This window comes from Serinus canaria, chromosome 5, assembly GCF_022539315.1.
Source record: "Serinus canaria isolate serCan28SL12 chromosome 5, serCan2020, whole genome shotgun sequence".
Classification (NCBI taxonomy): domain Eukaryota; kingdom Metazoa; phylum Chordata; class Aves; order Passeriformes; family Fringillidae; genus Serinus; species Serinus canaria.
Window position 1 is genome coordinate 3,487,241 of NC_066319.1, and position 19,470 is coordinate 3,506,710.

Consider the following 19,470-nt stretch of genomic DNA (forward strand, 5'->3'; position numbering starts at 1 on the left):
GTTCCCAACATCACATTTCTCCTTCTGGAGCCCAAGATGTGGTTTTAAAGGGAACCTGGACAGGTGAGCTGAAGTCATGTTGTAAATCCGTGCCTCTAAGATGAACTAAATTATTTCAAGACTCAGCTCTTTAAGAAACAAAGTATTGAATGTTGAATATTTTTCTTTTGTGTGCTAATTTACCTTTTTTATGTCAAAATTACACAGCCATGTGCACTTCAGTTAATAAGGTATTCTAAATATTTAGGAGTGTTAGGAGTTTAATAGGTTACTGCATGACAGAGATAAAGAGGACAATGCTGTGGGAGTAAGATTGATAGCTGGACAGGGTACACAATGTTCCAACACTGTCCACAAAGGAGCATTATTCTGTCTAACGTGGATGAAGAGTCTTCTTTGTCTGGCTTTCTTGTGTGAATTTGCTTTTTCATTTCCTTCCCTACATGATACAGTGTGAAATGAGTTCTTAATATGTGAGCATGAGAGCGAAAAAGAATTCGGTATATGTCAGATTTTGCTTCTTTATGCAGAGAATCTGTATGGACTGGCAGGAAAATTCTCATGCTTTTCTTTGTAACAAAAATATGAAAAGTTGCTGTTTCTGTTTAGAAAACAAACTGCTTTTAGATTAGTGAATATCAGTCCTTTGGTGGAGCCATAGCTTTGTTTTGCTTGGTACAGAATGCTGCTTAAGACCAGTAAACAATAAGCTTTTTTTTTTTTTGTAGAGCTGTGGCTGGAACATCAGAAAATTAAAAACAAGTATGAGGCAAGAGAGAGGAAAAATACTGCATTCTCCCAGGATTGTTTTTAGATTAGGCTTCCTGAAAAAGCTGTCACATAGAGCAGTGTCTTGTAAAATATACAGCATTGCATTATGAGCATCTCAGTGTGATGGTTTCTAATGATCATTTACTTAATTGCAGAAGTGACCTATGACTGCCACAAACTGCTTGTTATTCTTCTCTCTCTTTCATTTATAAATTTGTTCCCTTAAATTATGGAAAAATGGGAGAAGCATCTTAAATATCAGTTGTGCGTGAGTGCATGTGTGTCTTTGTAGAAATTTGTATTTCAAATGCATACTTACCATCTTCCAAAATAATACTTTGCCAATTTAAATTCCTCTGGATATGTTTTTTTCGTGTTCCAGGTTTAGAGGCTGAATGAAGAGCAGCTGTACCTTCATTGGTTTTATTTAAGCCTTGGAAAGAAATTAGCAGTGAACATGTTTGTAACATTCTAAATTCAGCTTGTGACATCTGAAGTGTGTGTTTTTGACAATGTCAGCATCAGACCAGGACATTTCTGTGACTGTGTTCAATTCAACCCAGTGTGTAAAACACAGAGGAAGGCAGTGGGAGGTGTGAAGAGCTCTGAGATGTTCTCTTGGTGTCCAAAAGGGAGGTTGCTGAAGATTGAGGGCTCCTTGGATGTGGAGGGATAGACTGTAAGGAAATAAAGATAGTGCAGAAGGCAGTCTCACACCTGAGGAGCTGCAGCTGTGCCAATCACCAGAGATTAGGAACAGACCTGCCCTTAACAGGCCACAGCTGTGTCCAATAAGAAGATTCTACAAAAGAGTGGGTTAGCTGGGTGAGGAGAGAGATGGAGTTTGCTGGCTGTGAAGAAGGAGGCAGTGCTGGGAGGAGCTGCCCATGAGACATCAGCAAGAAGGTTTGGAACTTTTGAAATAAGAAGACGACGTGCTTGGACTTTAAAGCTGTTCAGGCTTTCACTCCAGAGACAGCTGGACATTGTTTTTAGCAAAACTTCAGTGGAGTCTGCAACCTGACACAAGGGACTTCTTGTGTGCTATGAGCCAGGAGCACCAGGGAGAGTAGATGGGCTGAAGGGCCACTTCACCCAGTGAACCACATTGCCTTGAGAAAGGTTACAAAAATGGCCAGGTAATAGTCTGTGCCAATAACCAAACAGATTCTCTAAGGAGGAAATCTGTCACTTCTTGGAGAAAGGTTTTTTGGAAATAAGAACATGTGGATTTTATATAAAATACCACTGCTGACCTTGTTTTTGTGGAGTTTTCCATGTCCAGGACTGTTTCATGGGTTTTATCAGGATTGCAAGCTTCTAAAGCATCACCCTGCCTGCCTGTCTGCCTAGAGCTCTGATATGTGCAACCTTTAAAAACCTTAATTTGTTTAACTGAAGATTTATATACTAGTATCAGGCTCTCATATTTTGTTACTTGTCTGACTGTATCATAAGTCCTACAGATAAATCCCTTTCTTCTTGTTCAGGGTGTAGACTTAGATGTATTCCTGGGCAGGAAAATATAACATACAAAAGTGACTGAATTATTGCTCCCACATTTAGGTAGAGTAATTGTAAACTTTGTGGGCTGCTTATTGAAAAGATGAGTGCAGAAAGAAACAATCTATGCAATGCTTTTCTGGAATGTTCTTGCACAGCTGCATCTGTGTGCAGATTTTTCTTGCCATCATTATTGTTGTTGCTTCCTTTCTCTAGCTAAAACTATAAAGCTAAAGGTTGCTAGTTTTAGTCACTTGAGAATATCTGCATTTCTTGTTTGTAAAGGGGCTCTACTATGAGAGACAATTGCCTGAGATGGTTTCTCAAATACAATGTACAGCATGGACTCATAAATTGTTTTTTTTTAAATGCAGTGCTTTCTGGTACTGAATGTGCAGCAGAGTTATACAAGATACAAGTGGGGAAGAGATGGACTGTCAGATTAAAATACACTTAGCATACAACCCAGTACTTGTCTTTCAATCATGTCTTAGGTCAGATAGCTAATATTTTCTTTTCTCCTTTTACTTCTCTTTCTTTGTATTTCTTTCTGTTTTTTAAAAATTAATTTTGAAAATACATGAGGATGGGCTGTGAACAGAGGCATTCAAGATCTTGGGAAAAGACAAGGAAGTGAACACGTCTGAAACACTGGAAACCATCTTTTCTCTCCTTTCTCCTTTCCCCTATTTCTGTGAGAGATACACAGTTTTTTCCTTGCATGATTTTTTTTTTTTTTGTTTAGCAACACTAGTAATGGGGATCACATTTCTGCTCTTCACATCTTCCCATTTGCTGTTCTTCCTTTTATTTGTTTAATGAAACAACAGGGTGTGCAGAATGACAAAGTCAAGCTGTGATGCTGACATTTGTGAGCTTGCTCTGTCAGTAATGAATTACTTCCTCTTTTTTTTTTTTAATTAAAATGTACATGAGAGATCAGCATGAAGGCAAAGTTAGCATGTGGGAGGTGGTGCTGCAGCAGAGCATGCTGAAGTGGTTATGTGTAGCTGCTGCTTGTCATTTGTGTGCTGCAGGTTTGGAGGGAATTTTGTCAAATAAACAATATTTTTTCATGATATAGAGTGGACCACATCAGTTTTGTGCATTTGTTAATGCCAGATTAGATTTTGTGTTAGAGATCAGAATCTGTTGTCCAGTCTATGTTGCGTGCCTTCTGTAACTTGCTTTACTCTGCAGGCCAGTGGAAATCTTGTAGTTGAAAACTTCAGTTTAAGACAATAATGCACTTTTTTTGTACCTCTGGGGATTAAAAAAGGTAAAGTCGACTCTCTGGGCCCATGATTTGATAGCTGTTTTTCAGCTCATTAAATGTTCAGGATTGGGCCTTAGGGAACCTGGAGAACCAGACCAGGTTCAGTCATGTTATAGAAAATAATAAAATGCATCTTTGATAGGAAGTGGAGGGGAAACTCAAATGCTTATTCAAGTAGTTAAACAATGCTTCCAAATTCTATCTTTACACAAGTTTTTTTTTCAGCTGCACCAGCAATTCTGCTAATTCTTGCTGTTGTAAACATGCTAATCCACCTTTTGATGCTTTTAAAGAATTTAATCTCTTTCTCTACAGAGATTATCATGTAAATACTGAAACACTAAAGCTAAAAGAACTTGAATACTTATATTTTGATCAGTTGGGAAAATATTTTATGTAGCTTTGAATTAAAATGAAAATGAATACGACAGTGCTGTAGAATATTTGAATATTAGGGAAAAAATTATCAATGCAAAATATTAAGGCATTAAAGATCTGGGAGCTTTTATAATTCTGTTAGGAACACAGAATACAGACATAAAAGGGTATATAAGAAATGTAGCAATATTCACATTGCTAATGGATTTGAGGGGCTCAGTGGGTGTCTCCTTGGGCAGACATGAGGCAGGGCAGAGCAGTGTGCTTGAACAGAGTTACAGTGCTGGATTTCTGTTCCTGTCCAGATCTGTTTATATGGGCCTTTGTTGTTAGCTGGAGAACATTTCGTTTCAGCTTTGCAAATACAAAAAATAAGGAGTTTATGTTCCTTCTGAGAAGGATATGGCCAGCTTTTCAGTAGAAAGCACGGCATGGGGCAACATAAAATTTAAGCTGTTCTGTGCATTTGGGTTGTCTTTCACAGAGAATGTCACCTTTTATGTATCTTAGTTTAGCCACTATCAAGATTGTACTAAGAATATGCAGCTCACAGATTTGTATCAGAGAGATCTCTTTGCAGTGATTGATTTTGAGGATGTCACTACATGCTGAAGAAAAAATAAACCCTTGGCCATTTTGGGGAGTGAAGCAAGAGTTCCCCACAGCATCCCAGGATAAAATGTCAGGTGTAATTCTTTTTTCCAGAAAGCTCCCCTACAGGTGGGGCAGTAGGCTGTGAAATTGCATTCTGACTTACACTACAGATGATCACAGCACACTGAGCAAAATGTTTTGGTGCAAGTAGTAAATGACTTGATTCAGTACCATTGATGGTTTATGTAACTTAAAGAAATGCTATAATGAATGGGGGAGAGAGAAAACTGGGAGTGGGTGGAGAACCAGCAGTGCCAGAGTGAAAAGGTCAGGGAAAGAATGGTGAGAATTTCTCTGTATTTCTCCTGAGAGAGTGTTTTGCAGCTGTACTCCTTGCACAGGTTGGCAGGCATAGTTAGTGGCAAAGGAAGGAACTGAAGACCTAATCCATAAAGATGTCATTTTGTGAATAATTGACTCTTGCTTGTGACCAGTCTTCAATGTGTCCTAGAGGTTACCTTTAAAATACTGTGAAAACAACTCATTTTCAGTTAAAGGCATCTAAAAATACTTTTTGTGAGCTAAACATATTCTATTTTTAACTGTGTAAAAAAGAAAGCTGTGGTTCCATGCTGTGCTTTTGGCTTGCTGTGGGCATCACATTATTCCTGCCTGATGCAACTGGAGCTGCAGGCATTTTCAGCTGTTCAGCAAAGCTTACAACCCCATTGCTCACAAAACAGTAGTCTTCCTTCTGGGACTTATTCTAAGGATGTACAGAAGTTGGGCAGTAAAGTAGAACAGGCAAGATTGGGAAGAAAAGTTCTCAGTGAAGAACTATTACCAGAAGAAACAGATTGAGAAAATGACATGGCCATTATTTCCACGGTGGTCTCTTCGATTACAAGTCATGCTTCAAGTTTCTGGGGTTTTCAATTTTGTTTTTTTTTTTGTTCTGAAGGCTGCAGAAAATGGCACTTATTAGCAATTCTGAAGTTTAAGCATTTTTTTAAGATCATTGCATCCAACCCAGCACTTCAAAGTCCAGCACTAAACCATGTCCCCTGGTGTCACATTCACATGACTTTTAGGTCCCTCCAGGGCTGCCCTGGGCAAGCCTGGTCCGTTTCTTCATTTCAGTGAAGAAACTTTTCCTAACATCATAACATCTGCTGCAGCTTGTAGGACTGCAGGTCCAAAGTCTGGACTTCAGTTGTCAGTTTTATTCTTGCCAACTAAATCAAGCCATGTGGCTAAGCTGTGTTTTAAGTGAAATGAGAATTCAAAACCTTTGTTGGTGTTTGTCTGAATTGATTTGGTGTTGTGAGGATGTAGATGAAATATGTTCCAGTACTGAGTAGCGACGATGCTCAGGCATAGAGGACAGGAACGGTATAAAATCAGTATATCAATGGCAAAACAAAGGGCTGTATATCTCATAAATGTGCAGTTTCTTTAGAAATAGTTGAGAAAGGGGATGTTCTCTATAAAATGTTAATTTTGTTTGATACTTCTATTTTGAGTTTTTTAGTATCCCAAATATTCAAATAAGGAATTTTTCCCTGTTTCAGAAAACGACTCACTGAAGTTTACAATAAATTATTCTAAACACCAATAACAGCGTCCTATTTCATAAAATTAATTCCAACACAAAAAAGCCCTGTGCAAATCTAGTTGTTACCATTTTTATCCTGGAAATTTTGCAAGTCTGGATGCTGCTAGATGATGTAGAACACCCAGAGAACCAATGTTTGGTACATGATTTATTTCCACCTCTCTTAGTGAGCTCTGCCGAGGGTGATGCAGGGTACCATGAGGTTGCAGGTATGAAGCAGCAAAGATGGATTCCATTTGACCTTTCTCTGACAATAGTTTCAGTGTTACTTGCAGATCAGAAGGGGAAAGGCTTTTTAGTTTGTTTTTTGTTTTTATTTTTATTTTTCTTGGAACCTCACAGTTATTACTAAAAAATCAATACCTGCAACTTTTCACTTAGTTTGAGTTGAATTCAATGTCTTTTGTTGTAGGACTCTTGTTGGGTAATTGTTGGTGTAGATGGTGTATTTATTTTCTCTGTGTGCTACATACTTGCAGTTTGGGAAATTAAAGATGATACTTTATAGAAGAAGTTTTGAAGTGACAGAGCTGTTGTAAAACTCTGTGGGCTTATAATGTTCTTAAACTGTGTTGATAAAGCCTCTCTGTAGAATGACTAAGTATAAAAACCACAATGATTTCTAAATTCTTTCCCTTTTCTGTAATAACAGGGTTATTTCCTTCTCTTTGAGTCAATGCTGGATTCTGTCATCTATGCAAAGGACAAGTACCTGGCAGAGGGAGGCTCAGGTTGGTGCTCAGTTCTTTTAATAAATTTAGCTCTGGGGGGAAGCTAAATGAACTCAGAGCCTTGGAATAAGCTATGCATGGATGAGAAAGTTGCCAGTCTCGGTGAAAAATGTTTCCATTAGTAGGAGCTTCAAGACATTAATTTACTGTATGGGCAATAGGAGAACATTAGATGGGGTGCCAAGGTCTCAAGTTAATGGTGTTTTTAAGAATAGAGGGGGCTATTTATTCTTAAGTACAGACTAAATTTTTCCTCCTTATTTCTTCCCACACATATGGGCATTTGTTTCCTCCCTGCTGAAATCCAAGTTTCTGCATAACTATGAACAGAGGAAAATAAGTTTTATCCTGTAAGCTGTGATGCTGTTTGAGTGAGCTGCTGTGGATTAGAGGAAAAGTGGACAGGGTGTTTTCCTGAGAGAGGGAAGTTGTGTAGAGAGGACATAGTTTCAAACATATGAAATAACAAATGGAATTGAACTGTTTCAGTTCAGCATATTTATTCTGGTGGTAATATTCTCTTTATGGCTTGAGGGTAGGGTTGTGACAAAAGTGTTTGCTTTGGAGTTCTTTTACCCATTTAAGTAGCTTAGATAACACTATCTTAAGCAGTGTTTAAGCCTGTGTTTATTCCCCATGTGATGCAGTTTTGTGCATGAGTTCTGCATGTGCTTAATTCCTTTGTCAGTATTGTATTTCATATTGACCTTTTCAATTGTAGTTATCAGTCTGGGGGTTTTTTTCCCCCTCTGTGCTAACCATGCACACAGTTTCACTACACTGACCTAATGATTGGATTAATGACTGTGTCACAGTGCTTGCTGCAGTGCTTCCCTCTGGTTGCAGTGAGGTTTTGTATACTACAGACTGCTGCAGGAAAAATGGGCTTTATGCAGTTGTTCACAAAGCTGAATATACAAGCAGGCAATGTCTGAGAATATTTAGTAGCCACTTGAGCAGTGTGACAGAGTAAGAGCTTTTTTGTTTTCAGTAATGTAGAATAGTCCAGCCACATCAGAAACATAGGTGTGTACTCTGTGTGGATATGTGCTGATAATTTTACACTGCAATACAATTAAATCCAGGGACATTCTCTAAAGTCATAAGGAAACATTTTATGTTTAGCTACCACTTTCAAAGCCTTCTGAAAAAAACCAGAATTTCTGACCTGTGTTTAAACTGTATTGTTGGTCGGTTTGCTCTTGGTTTGTTACTCCCAGAGATTCCTTTGAGAGATGGGGTGTCCTGGTTCTGCAGTACCCTCATCTTTTGGGGTCTGACAATGGTCTTGGGCCCTTCTTTTATTCATGACAAAGCACACAGTGTTGTACAGGCACTGATGGGATTTTCAGTTCTGTCAGCAGTTTCATTAAGGTGCTTGCAGTTGCTGTTCCTCTGCCAGCTTGTCCAGCAGGTGAAAGGCTGTGCCCTGGGTCCATGAGAAGGCTGCTCAGCAGCACAGACTCTTCTGCAGCATAGCTGAATTGCACATCCACATCCAGATGAGCCAGAACTAAGAGTTCACTCTGAGGTGAAGGCTTACCAGAGAAACTCCTGAATCTGCTTAATTTTGTCTAAAGCCACTTGGTACTATTGAGGCCAAGATCATTATTACAGAGAATGTTTGAAAGCTGAAAAAAGCAATAGCAGCAGCTGCAATTTGACCAGATCTTTCAGTGACTGAGCTGGGAATAGAATCCAAATTTCCAGATATGTGTTCAGTCAGTCATATCGTCATTACTTCAGTTCAGCCTATTGGCATGCTGGGGTGGATTGTGCCAAACTGTCTAGGGTAATGTGTACAGTATAGAATAGCTTTGTTTGGGAACATTTTTGCTGCCCAGGGCCCATCTGTCTGTCCTTTAGAGCTGTTGCTCAGGTATAGATTTTTTCACACACTCGAGTCCAGTTTGCATTGTCGTGGGCTGACAAAGGTAAGGAAGGTGTCATTCAAAACGTGATACATCCAAAACATAATGCTCCTTCCCATCACAATGGTGATGGCATTCAGGTGGAGTTGTTGCTGTGTATCTGGAGGATTTCTGCCTTTCCCTTCAGCATCCTGCAGTTTGTGAGGCGTGGCTGAGGGCTGAAGGATTTCCCATCCTGTTCTCCCCAGCACGTGAGCTGTTCTGGTGACGGATGGCTCGTGGGCACCCAGTCGAGAAGGACACAGATGGTCAAAGCCATGAATCTGGGAGAGCTCGGAGCACTGCATGCTCTGGCCAATCAGCATTTTGCTCATTTCACCTGTGAGAAGGAATAATTACTGAATTATAGGCTTAATGGGAAAAAAAATGACAAGTCTGTCAGGATTGCACAGGAAAGTGTTACAGAAAGAGCAGAGGATTTCCAGGGAAATCAAGGGCAATGGGGAAATGGCAAATGCAGTTTTATGCAGGTGCATTTAAATATGTACAAAATCCACAGTGTTTAGATGATTCAGATAGCATTGCTTACATTTTCAGTCAAATCTCAGTACAGTGTATAGGACATGGATGGGTCTGTAAATTAATGAATCTCTGTAGCCTTCTGCCTGAGCCCTGTTGGTGGAACACAGATTTCTTTTTGTGAAATCTGAATAGACATTGTCTGCTTTTGCTGCTATTAATAGTGAAAATGCAGATTAAATTGGAGCATTTTGTGTTTAGATTTTCCCTTGTTCTTAAGCACATTGTGTAATTGATCATGAGTTCCACTACTGATTTAAGGATTTGCTGTAAGAACAAAGATTTAATAAAAACTGATTATGATCCAGTTAAAATATTTTATGCTTGATAGAGGTGATTAAATTTCTCTTTAGTTTAGAGAATGTCCTAGGAATTTGGGCCAGTCAGAGGAAGGAAGTTAATAAAACAGTTAATCATGTATTGTTGTGGGTTTAATTTTCATTTTCCAGTGGAACTACAATGCTCCTGTGTGTTCTGTAACCAAGGACTGCCAGTCTTTTCTTGTCTTTTCTCACCTTGCCATTGCAACCTATGAAACCCATTTCCCTAAAAAGTAATTCCTCAAAGGCTCTTAGCCCTTGCTTTTTGTTGTTTGTATCACGCTGTCTTTTAATTTTTGGACCATCAGTGGTTGCTGTTGAAGGTGTGAATGCTGTGAGGCAAAGCCAAGTGTTGTACATAACACTGTTAAACAGCAGAGGGGAAGCTTGCAGAAACAGTCTTCACTCAGTGGTGGCTCCAGCAACTACCTGCAGATCCTGCCACCACCAGAGGTGGTGATGCTTTGTGCTTGTGTGACAGCTGTCAGCTGTGCTGGAACCAAGTGATTTGTTCTGCACAGGACAGTTTACCTGTCTCCCTGTCAGGATTCTTATCAAACTGTCCTTGTACTGCTGAGTGAGCTGTAGGCTGCGCCTGGAGACACCTTCTGCTCCCATTTCCTCGGCTGCAAAGTAGGGGTGGTGATAGTTTACCAATTGGATTCTGATTTCAGCTTGCTGATACTTATTTATTCTGCTTTAAATAGTCAGCAAGTGAGAAAAATGGCAGTGTACTTACTTTAATGTCTTCATAGAACAACAAAAAGCTTCTTTAGAGAAGGTTATTCTTTACAATCACTACTTATTTTTAAGACTATTTCCTTTGGCCTAAAACTGTGCTCACTGTATGAAGGTCTAATTTCAATTTGCTGCCTCTGTCTTCAGCATTTTGCAAGGTAGAAAATACTGCTTTTCTGACCTACCATGCTATACCAATGATTTATTCATTTTGATAAACTGTAATTTCAAGCAGAGCTGAAGACAAAAATTAATTTTACAGTTCACCAGATTCTGGGGAGGAAGAGAGACACTTCGGTTGTATTAACACTGCCCTCTTATGTATTAATATAAAATAAAATTAAAATAAATAGGGTGTTTTAGTTGACATTTTTTTCTGAAATCAGGTCAAGAATTCAATGTATATGACTTTAGAGACTTTAAAACTCTGAAGAACAAAACATGGGAATTTCTTTGTGAAAAGAAACCTAGCCAAATATAAATTGAGCTTCTTTTACTATTTGTTAGGGTTATAGACAGCCATGCACATAGCAGCTGTTCTTTGTGGGGTTTCCAGTCAGGTGAGATTGCCAAGAGATTGAGTGACTCTGTTGGCAGCTGTTAAAAAGGCAGATGTCAGTCTTCCACTACTATTTGTAAAAGCTGTAAAGAGTTACTTGTTCTGAAGATGTTCCTGGGAGAAGGAAAAACACAAATGTGAAACCAGTGTAAAATGATATCTTTATCCTGAAAGTGGGAGGGAGGGAATCCCTGAGGTTCTCTTCTGTCTGTTGGGCCACTTCCTACTCTTCAGATGCAGACAGAAAAGTGGTTCTTCCCAGTAGCCAGAAATAATTTTTTAGGTTGTAAGGTAAGAATCAGCCAGAGCTGATAGCAAACAGGAATAAAACTACTGAGTAAGAATATATGCCTTTTTTCTGAAAATAAGAACTTTTCACAGAGGTTTCCTGTTATTACAAAGCCCTTGCCTGAATTTCTGTTTGGGTGTCTGTCGACTATTATGGAATATATTTTAGGTTAGTCTCTGTATAGAAGCCACAATAGGCTGTTCCAAATTATTTTCTTTAGACATCAAGTTTCCAATCATTTCCTGGTAGTGGGATTCAGTGGGATTTTTTATGAATAGGAAGTACCAAACTAGGGTGTGAAAATTAATTTTTTTGTGTGTAGTCTCTTCTGTGGACAAATGGGACTCTAGAAAGTAAAGTACCAGAAAAAGTGTCTTGTCCAAGAGCTAAAAAAAAGTCCTTTTTTTATTCTTTTGAAATGTTACCACTTTTAGACATAGGAGTAAAAAATCCTTTGTGTGTGTAAAATAAAATTTCACTACTCTGTTTCTGTTGTTACAGTTTATCCTGACTTGTGCACCATCAGTCTGGTAGCTGTTGGGGATATGAATAAACATGTGGACAAGCTGCTCTTCTGGGAAGATGTGTATGGCTTTGACATGTCTTGTATGAAGAAAGCTGTCATTCCAGAAGCTGTTGTGGAGGTGCTGGATCCAAACACACTGATCTCTACAGCCAGTGTCATTAAGGTACCATAAGACTTAATGCTTAGGAGGCAGATGAGAATTTTCCTTGGTTTATGGAGGAGGGGCTAAAATTCACATGGCTCACATAAGCTTTGGCATCTTCAAAATTATAAAAGTGCAGGAAGGTTCTTGCTGCTAAGACTGGAAGGTTTGTATTAATTGCTTTTTTTGCCAATTTTTGAGCTTTTAAGTAAGGTAATTTTCCCATATTTAGACTGTTCTATTCTATGATTTCTTCTATCCAAAGCCAAATTTACTCTGGCAGTGCTCTACTGGTAACAGTGCATGCATATCCCTTTCTAATCTGTGCTGTCATGAGCAGTCACTGTCCAGCTCAGATGTAGGGGCTTATCACATTTTGTCATCACTCAGCATGTAGCATAACTGTTGTGCTGAATGGCTTTATACTCATTTGTTCTCATTTAGCCCTCATGGTTTTTAACTTAAATAAAATAACTTAAAATCAATGCATGTGCTTGTTTGCTGGAGTTATAGTACAAAGTAGTAAAATTAATGAGTTGAGGAACAGTGGCATTATAGATAAATAGTTTTAATCAATAGCTATCCCACAGAACAAATGGATTATATTTTGTAGGGAAAGTTTAAAAATGTTCCCATTCATCATTATGATTATTACAGAAGGTACTTCGGTGTGTTTGCTCACATGAGGTGCTGCTTGTTCTATATAGTTCACAATGTAACTTTTGAAGAAGCAAAACATTCCCTAAAGCAAGACAAGGCAGCATGAAAATTCATAGAAGGCTTTGGGTTAAGGATCATCCAATTCCAGCTCCCTGCTGTGGGCAGGGACACTTTCCACTACCCCAGCTTGCTCAGCCCTCCCTCCAATCTGGCCTTGGAACAATTCCAGGGATGGGGCAGCCACAGCTCCCCTGGACAGTCTGTGCCAGGGCTCACCACCCTACAGTAAAAAATTTCTTCCTAATATCAAATCTAAACCTGCTGTCTTTCAGTTTGGATCCATTCCCCCTTGCCCTGGCACTCCATGCTCTCTGAAAAAGTCTCTCTCCATCTTTCTTGCAGGCTCCATTCAGTTACTGGAGGCCACAGTCAGGTCACCCCAAAGCCTTCTCTTTTCCAGGCTGCCCAATCCCAGTTCTCTCAGCCCTTCCTGACAGGAGAGGAGCTGCATTACCTTGGTGGCCTCCTCTGGACTCACTCCAACAGCTCCATGTCCCTCTTGTGCTGAGGACCCCAGAGCTGGATACAGAAATCCTGCAGAGAGGAGGGAAGAATAACCCCCTGTACCCACAGAGGCTGGCAACCTCCTGGCTGGAAGGCAGCTTTGCAGAGAGGAATTTGGGGGTTCTAGATGACACCAAGCTGACCATGAGCCAGTAAAACACACCATGTGGCAGAGGCAGCCACAGCCTCCTAGGCTGCATTAGGAAGAAGACTTCATCACCAGCAGCTCAAGAGAGATTGATCTTCTTTTGCACCCCAGGGAGTTGGCTGTAGCCCAGGGAAATGAATTCTGGAGTGCCCTGTCCAATCTCAGGTTCCCTACCCAGGGCAGGAGTGAGATGACTGTCCTGGAGTGAGTCCAGTGAAAGACTGCCGAGGGGATTCTCCAAAGGTCTTTTTCAAGCTCAGTTATTCTGAGATGGTTACAAAGCCAATCTGGCAAATCAAAACCCCCTGGTTTTAACCCACATCAGTGTGATGCTGTAGTTTACCATGTGACTACGTGAACAAGGGGTGAAACAGGTCAAGATGCCTGTGAAAGCTGCTTGCTCTCAACAAGGGGCAGCTGCCATCCAGAAGAGATGAGAATGAGCTACTCTGTGTAGTTCCATACCACTGCTACTCAAAGTGTCTGTCTATTTGGGTGTGTGAGGAAGAGGAGTTTCAGGTGTTTTGTCACATGGGATTAGGTAGTTTTTTAATCTCCTCCTGTTTTTTGGAAAGGTGAAATAGTATTGCTTTATAAAAGTTGTCTCATAATGAGAACAACTGAACAACCTTTGTCTAAAGGGAGATCTTAATTGCCATTCCTCAGTGTTACTGACAGAATTTTATTACCCTTTCTGACAGCATATTGACTGCAATACTGCATCCACTCCAGACTTGGAATTCTCTTCAGATTTCACCCTGAGCATTACAATGAGCACACAGTGTACGGTAAGACAATTTCACTTTCTTTCTCCATGGTTGCTATTGCATTGGACTAAGAGACAATCCATTAATTATCCTTCATTTATCATCAGTCCTTGCCTTGAAACATTCATTTCTGCCATACAGAGGAGGCAGATGAGCTCTTTCTATAAAGAGAGATGGATGTAGAACTCCAGTAATGGTGTTATGGGGTAATGCAGGTAGGTGAGGAAAGGGAATGGCAGGGAGCCTTAGCACTGGGATCTTTCTGTTTTGTTCTGTAGCCCATTTTCTGAAATACAAGAAAGTCTGGTGTTAGCTTGCCTAAGTAATGCATTGAGCTTTCAAACATTACATTATAACCAAAGATAGGATGGCTTAATTTTTACAGAAATGTCAGTAATTTGCTTTTATATGCAATACAAATTCTAAATGCTTTCTAATAATTTATTAAAATATTAAATTTGACAAAAGAGCATTACGCTCTGAAATCAGTAGAAAAACTCAAATTTTTGCCCTCTGGAGTATTGTGAAACTTCTGGGAGTTTCATGCTTAAGTCACATCACAAAATCAAGTGTAAAGGGGTAATTTTTAGCTTACTTCTAATATATTGAGATAATTCTGCTACAGCTGAATTGGGATTTTGCATGAGTATACAAAGAAGAGCTGCAGGCTTCCTCTGACATGGACACAAATAATATGTTTCTGTATTATATAAACTGTTTAGGGTGACAAAATCTTGGGTGCCTGCATCAGGCAATGTAATTCCTGGTTTGGATGTTAGGTCATGCTGCTGCATTTACCGGTGTTTTTACAGAGTAGCAGTCTGCCTAAGAGTTTGTAGGTGTCAAAAAGTGAAATTTTCCCATGTGTATAGTTCAAATCATTATCATTTTTAATTAGTAGGTGTGTACAAGTACTTCATATTTACTTGTCAGTTATCACCATAGTAGGTGAATACACAGAAACATTTTTGGGTTTATTAAATGGAAGTTTGTATATTTTACTGTGCATACAAATGGAACCCCTCGTGTTTCAAGGTATCATAGGATAAATCTAGCTGCCTCAGGGCAGAGTCAGGTTTCATTTGAGATCAAGCTCCACTGGAGCCCTGGTTTAATTTTCTTAATTTGGCCATATTTGAATAACTGATTAAACAGGAATCTTTACAAAATTTTGGTCATCTTTCTGATATTTGGGTAAAGTAAAATAGCTGATTTTATAAACATTGTTTTCCCCAGCACTAAGCTCTTACAAAAACTTCATTTCTGTTCTGTGATTCTGTGGCATCATTGGCATATAAATCAAGATGTACACCTGCATTTTATGACTTCCAAGAAGAAGGGGAGGGAAGTGGGGCAAGAGCAGTGTTTCTGAAATTTTGCAGCGAATGCAGCTTCTAATAAATGATCAGAATGCTGTGAAGTATTTTGCACTTCATCATTTAGGTTTATTGACACTTTGAGTGAAATTTCCACAGTTTCTATGATGGATTGTAGAAGTTTAGTTGAAGGTTGACAGTTCATCCATCATATCAGGCTGCCTAACCTTGCAGTAAATGAACAATAAAAGTCCATTATTTATGTTGAAATTTTTGAGGAGATGCTTTAAGATTGCAGTTTGTCCTTTAAAAATAATATTTGATGTTTTTCTTGTTTGCATATGTTTTGTTGTTCTAGTTGCTTTTCATTTTCTGCCCAAAAAGAGAAAGTTGCCTACATTTCCCAAAATTTTAGGGTTTGGTATTTGTCTCCTAAGATTTTTCCAGGGTTTTTTTAAAAGATGAACATTTTAAAATATCTTTGCTTTATTTACAAAAAATACTCCACAAAAATAGCAGTTTACAAATCCATCTTCATATGCTTGTATTTCATTTCAAAGCAGCTTTTCCTCAGCTATGCAAGTGTGGAAGCAGATTTGGTTGTCTTATTCCTGATGTTGCCTTCAACATTGCTGATAGCAGAGCAGCGTTACCATCAGAACTGGGGCTGTCTCTGTTGAATAATCTGTTCTTAGAAACCAGGCACATCATTATCATTTTTAATTAGTAGGTGTGTACAAATACTTTATATTTACTTGTCAGTTACCCCCAAATTAAGTGAATACACAGTAACATTTTGGGGTTTATTAAATGGAAGTCTGTATCAGACATCTTTTAGACATCTTTTTGTCATTAAAAGATGACAAAAAATAAGTAGGGGCATGTGGTTCTGTTATTTGTTGTGGGGATCCTCTTGCAGAGCAGCTGGGGGTTTGCAGTGTCCCTGGCTGTGTGGGTGGGTTTCCCTGCTCCCTCCCATGCTCTGTGTGCATGCAGAGCAGTGTCAGGCAGACTTTCCTGCACTGAAGTGTGTTGGCAGCATGGAGTGCACGGCGGCTCTTGCTGAACTTGGCTTTGCAGAAGCTTTGCACTGATGGGGGGTAATTTAGCAAGCAGATAGAGAAAAGGGCTGTGGGCTCCTCTGGGTGGAGTGTGCAACATGATAGTTGAGTAGCTAAACTCTCAGCTGGCATCTCTAAAAGTAACAACCTTATCAGGGTCTGCTGCTTCCTGCCATCAGCCTGTTTGTCTGTCTTTGCTAACAGGACAGGACGCTGGAAAAGCTGACAGGAGTCAGAACCATAACTGCAGTTTTTTAACAACTCATTACCACACTTGCTTTAGTCATGGCTTGGAACACCCCCAGGATCCCTCAGGCAGGAGAGGCTGCACTTCATGGCTCTGTGGCAAAACCATAGAATGCTTTGACTTGGAAGGGATCCTAAAGATCACCCCCCTGCCATGGCCAAGGGGTCCCACCCCTTGGATCAGGTTGCTCCAAGCACCACCCAGCCTGGCCTTGAGCTTTCTGGAGTGGGGCATCCCCAGCTTCTCTGGGGAACCTGTGCCAAGGCCTCACTATCTTCACAGTAAGAATTTCTCCTAATACCAACTCTAAATCTCTCCTCTTTTAGTTTAAAACCATTCCCCCTTGCCCTATCACCATCTGCCCATGTAAAACAATGTTCAATTCCTCTAAAATCTGTGCTCAGTTTTTGCTCAGCTGACTGTTTACTGGGTTTGGATGAATGTACTAAGGACATGAATGCCCAGCCATTGTGGTGAGCTTGTGTCAAACAGAAAAGCTGTGTAGCTCACAAAACTAAGAGCATAGCATTGACACATCTGATTTGTTTGTCCTTCCACCTCTTTGAAACTCCTCTCATACTTCTATGTGACCAAAAAAACCCTCTAGCAGAATATTAGGTCATGCTCATAAGAGATGACCCTCATGTCTTACTGCAGGTGCATCTTGAGTGTATTTCAGATGCTCCTGTAATACATTGAGTCATAGCCTTAAAAAATTATTAAGGCTCTAAATAGTTTTTTTTTCTTCCATATGTTGAAGAAATTAAATAAGTCTTCCCCCCCAAAAAATTCTAATACACATAAGAAATAAAAAATTATTGAGCAAAAAGAAACATTTTAAGTATCATCTTTTATGTGCTGGTTAGTCTTTTAGAAGTTCTGAGACAGGGTGGTGGGGTAGTTCATGCTTTTTTCTGAGAATATATTGCTTCTGTTAATTTTTTTCTTCATTCCTCTCATGCTTTGCCACAAAGAAGCATTTTCTAGCATTAATTTTATATATAATTCTCTTATTCAAAGATTGCAGATTTTCAAAGTGTGAAACAGTTGCATGGAATCATTATTTGAAATTGTTCCAAAGTACTTCTATTGCAAGTTGACTTGATTTTGGTCCTACAAAGATAATAACAGAAAAAACCCATCACTTAGCCTGCAGAAGTGCATTTTCCTAATAAAGAGCTAGACTTTGTCACTGTTGATTTTAATGAGACATCTGGCTAATATCAGTTAGTAGATGCTGCTAGAAAAATACTCCATGAATTGTATTCCAAGTTGATCACCGTGTGAGCTTTTGAGATAAAATGTAATGGTGATTACCCTCAGTATAGAAATCAATTGACAAACTTTCTCTTTTGTTTGCAAGCATTTCCCCTGTGAGTCCATCAAGGTTGATCTTTCCTAGCTGAATAACAATATCCCCTGAGAGGAAAATGGCAGTATCTCTTCATTGCTCCCAGGAGATTTTGTCAAAGAGCAGGGTATGTGTATAAAAAGTGGGAGGGAGGAAGGGGGTGAAAGAAGGATAATGAACTGGAGGACGTGACTGATGTATTAAAACCTTCAGGAGGAGAAGGGAAGTTGAGTTGACTAGAGAAAAATATTCTGACTAAGGAAAAAATCTTTGCTTGTTAAAATTTTCTTAAGTGTCCAGCAGTTTCATTTCTTAATGTCAGGTCTTCCACTTGGGAGCCAACTGGAAGTATTACTATATGAATCTTTGCTTCCAACCTTAGGTGAGAAACTAAATTTTTCAAGCTAGAAGTTGGAATTCTGGTGTGGGTACCACAGTTAAATCCACCTTGAATGCCTGAATTCTGAGTAAAGGAAATATTGCTCCACCATGTTACAAAGCAGGTTTTATCCTGCTCATCTCTTTACTTATCTGTAGCCTGCTCTGCAGTGACATCCAGATTTATTAATCTTTTAAAACACAAAATTGCTGTGTTTTAATTGCCAGGGGTTTCTTTTCCCTGTGATAAAAAACACAGCAACTCTGCTGCATGGATGACAAACATTCCATCTCCATGCTTGGATAAACTCCATCAAAAGCACATTATCTCCCACTTCTGTGGCCAGCTGTCTAATTGTATTTGTTGTAGCCACTCACTGTTGGAACATGATACTAGTGAAGAGCAAGAATGATAAATTACTCACCGTAGGTGATAGTGATGATGATAATTTTTAATTTCCTTGTTCCTAAGTGAATTGGTGAGGCTGCCTTTGAGTTCTCATAAGGAAAGGAGCAGTCTCATTTGTTTTGTCCTGTTAAAATGCTGCATGTACAGCCAGCCATTTTCTTTAGGAAAAAAGCTTTAGTATTCAGATGTATTTGAATTAAAATATAGATTTTTCTTTGCATTTCAGCTAAAGGCTCTGAGTGGAAGATTGTAAATAATGTACTCATTTATTATGTGTTAAAGCTTTTTCTGGTTTTATTATGTTTTATTTATTATATTTGGTACATTTTACATTAATAAATGTGGAGAAAAATAGTCTTGCAATAATTTAGCTGGGAGGAAAGAAAAGCAGTTTGAAGACAAATGAATCTTACTGGGAGGACCTGCTTAAATTACAGGTTTTTCATATGTTTGCATGGACACCTTAGAAACCCCCAGTAATGAATGAAGAGCTTAAGCTACATGAACTCTTCACAAAATCACGTTGGAGTTTGTGGCAGCTATTTAAATTTCAGGAATATTTTATTCTTAGTTGAGTGAACTCTTTGTTGACCTTTGTAGGATGTTGCTCTGCAGCCTCAGTAATGTATATCTATTAATGTGTATCTAATCCTTAATATTTCCTTAATTCCCTGGGT

General features: G+C 39.2%; 1 protein-coding gene across 1 annotated transcript in view; it reads left to right on the forward strand.

Annotated features, from left to right (window-relative positions):
* The window catches only part of PRMT3 (protein arginine methyltransferase 3), a 55,006-nt gene that overhangs the window by 19,744 nt on the left and 15,792 nt on the right, over nucleotides 1-19,470 (forward strand). The window contains exons 10-12 of the mRNA XM_030239848.2: nucleotides 6,790-6,868; nucleotides 11,726-11,913; nucleotides 13,966-14,052. Of these exons, the coding sequence (XP_030095708.2) occupies nucleotides 6,790-6,868; nucleotides 11,726-11,913; nucleotides 13,966-14,052 (354 nt within the window). The remainder of the gene's footprint in view (nucleotides 1-6,789; nucleotides 6,869-11,725; nucleotides 11,914-13,965; nucleotides 14,053-19,470) is intronic.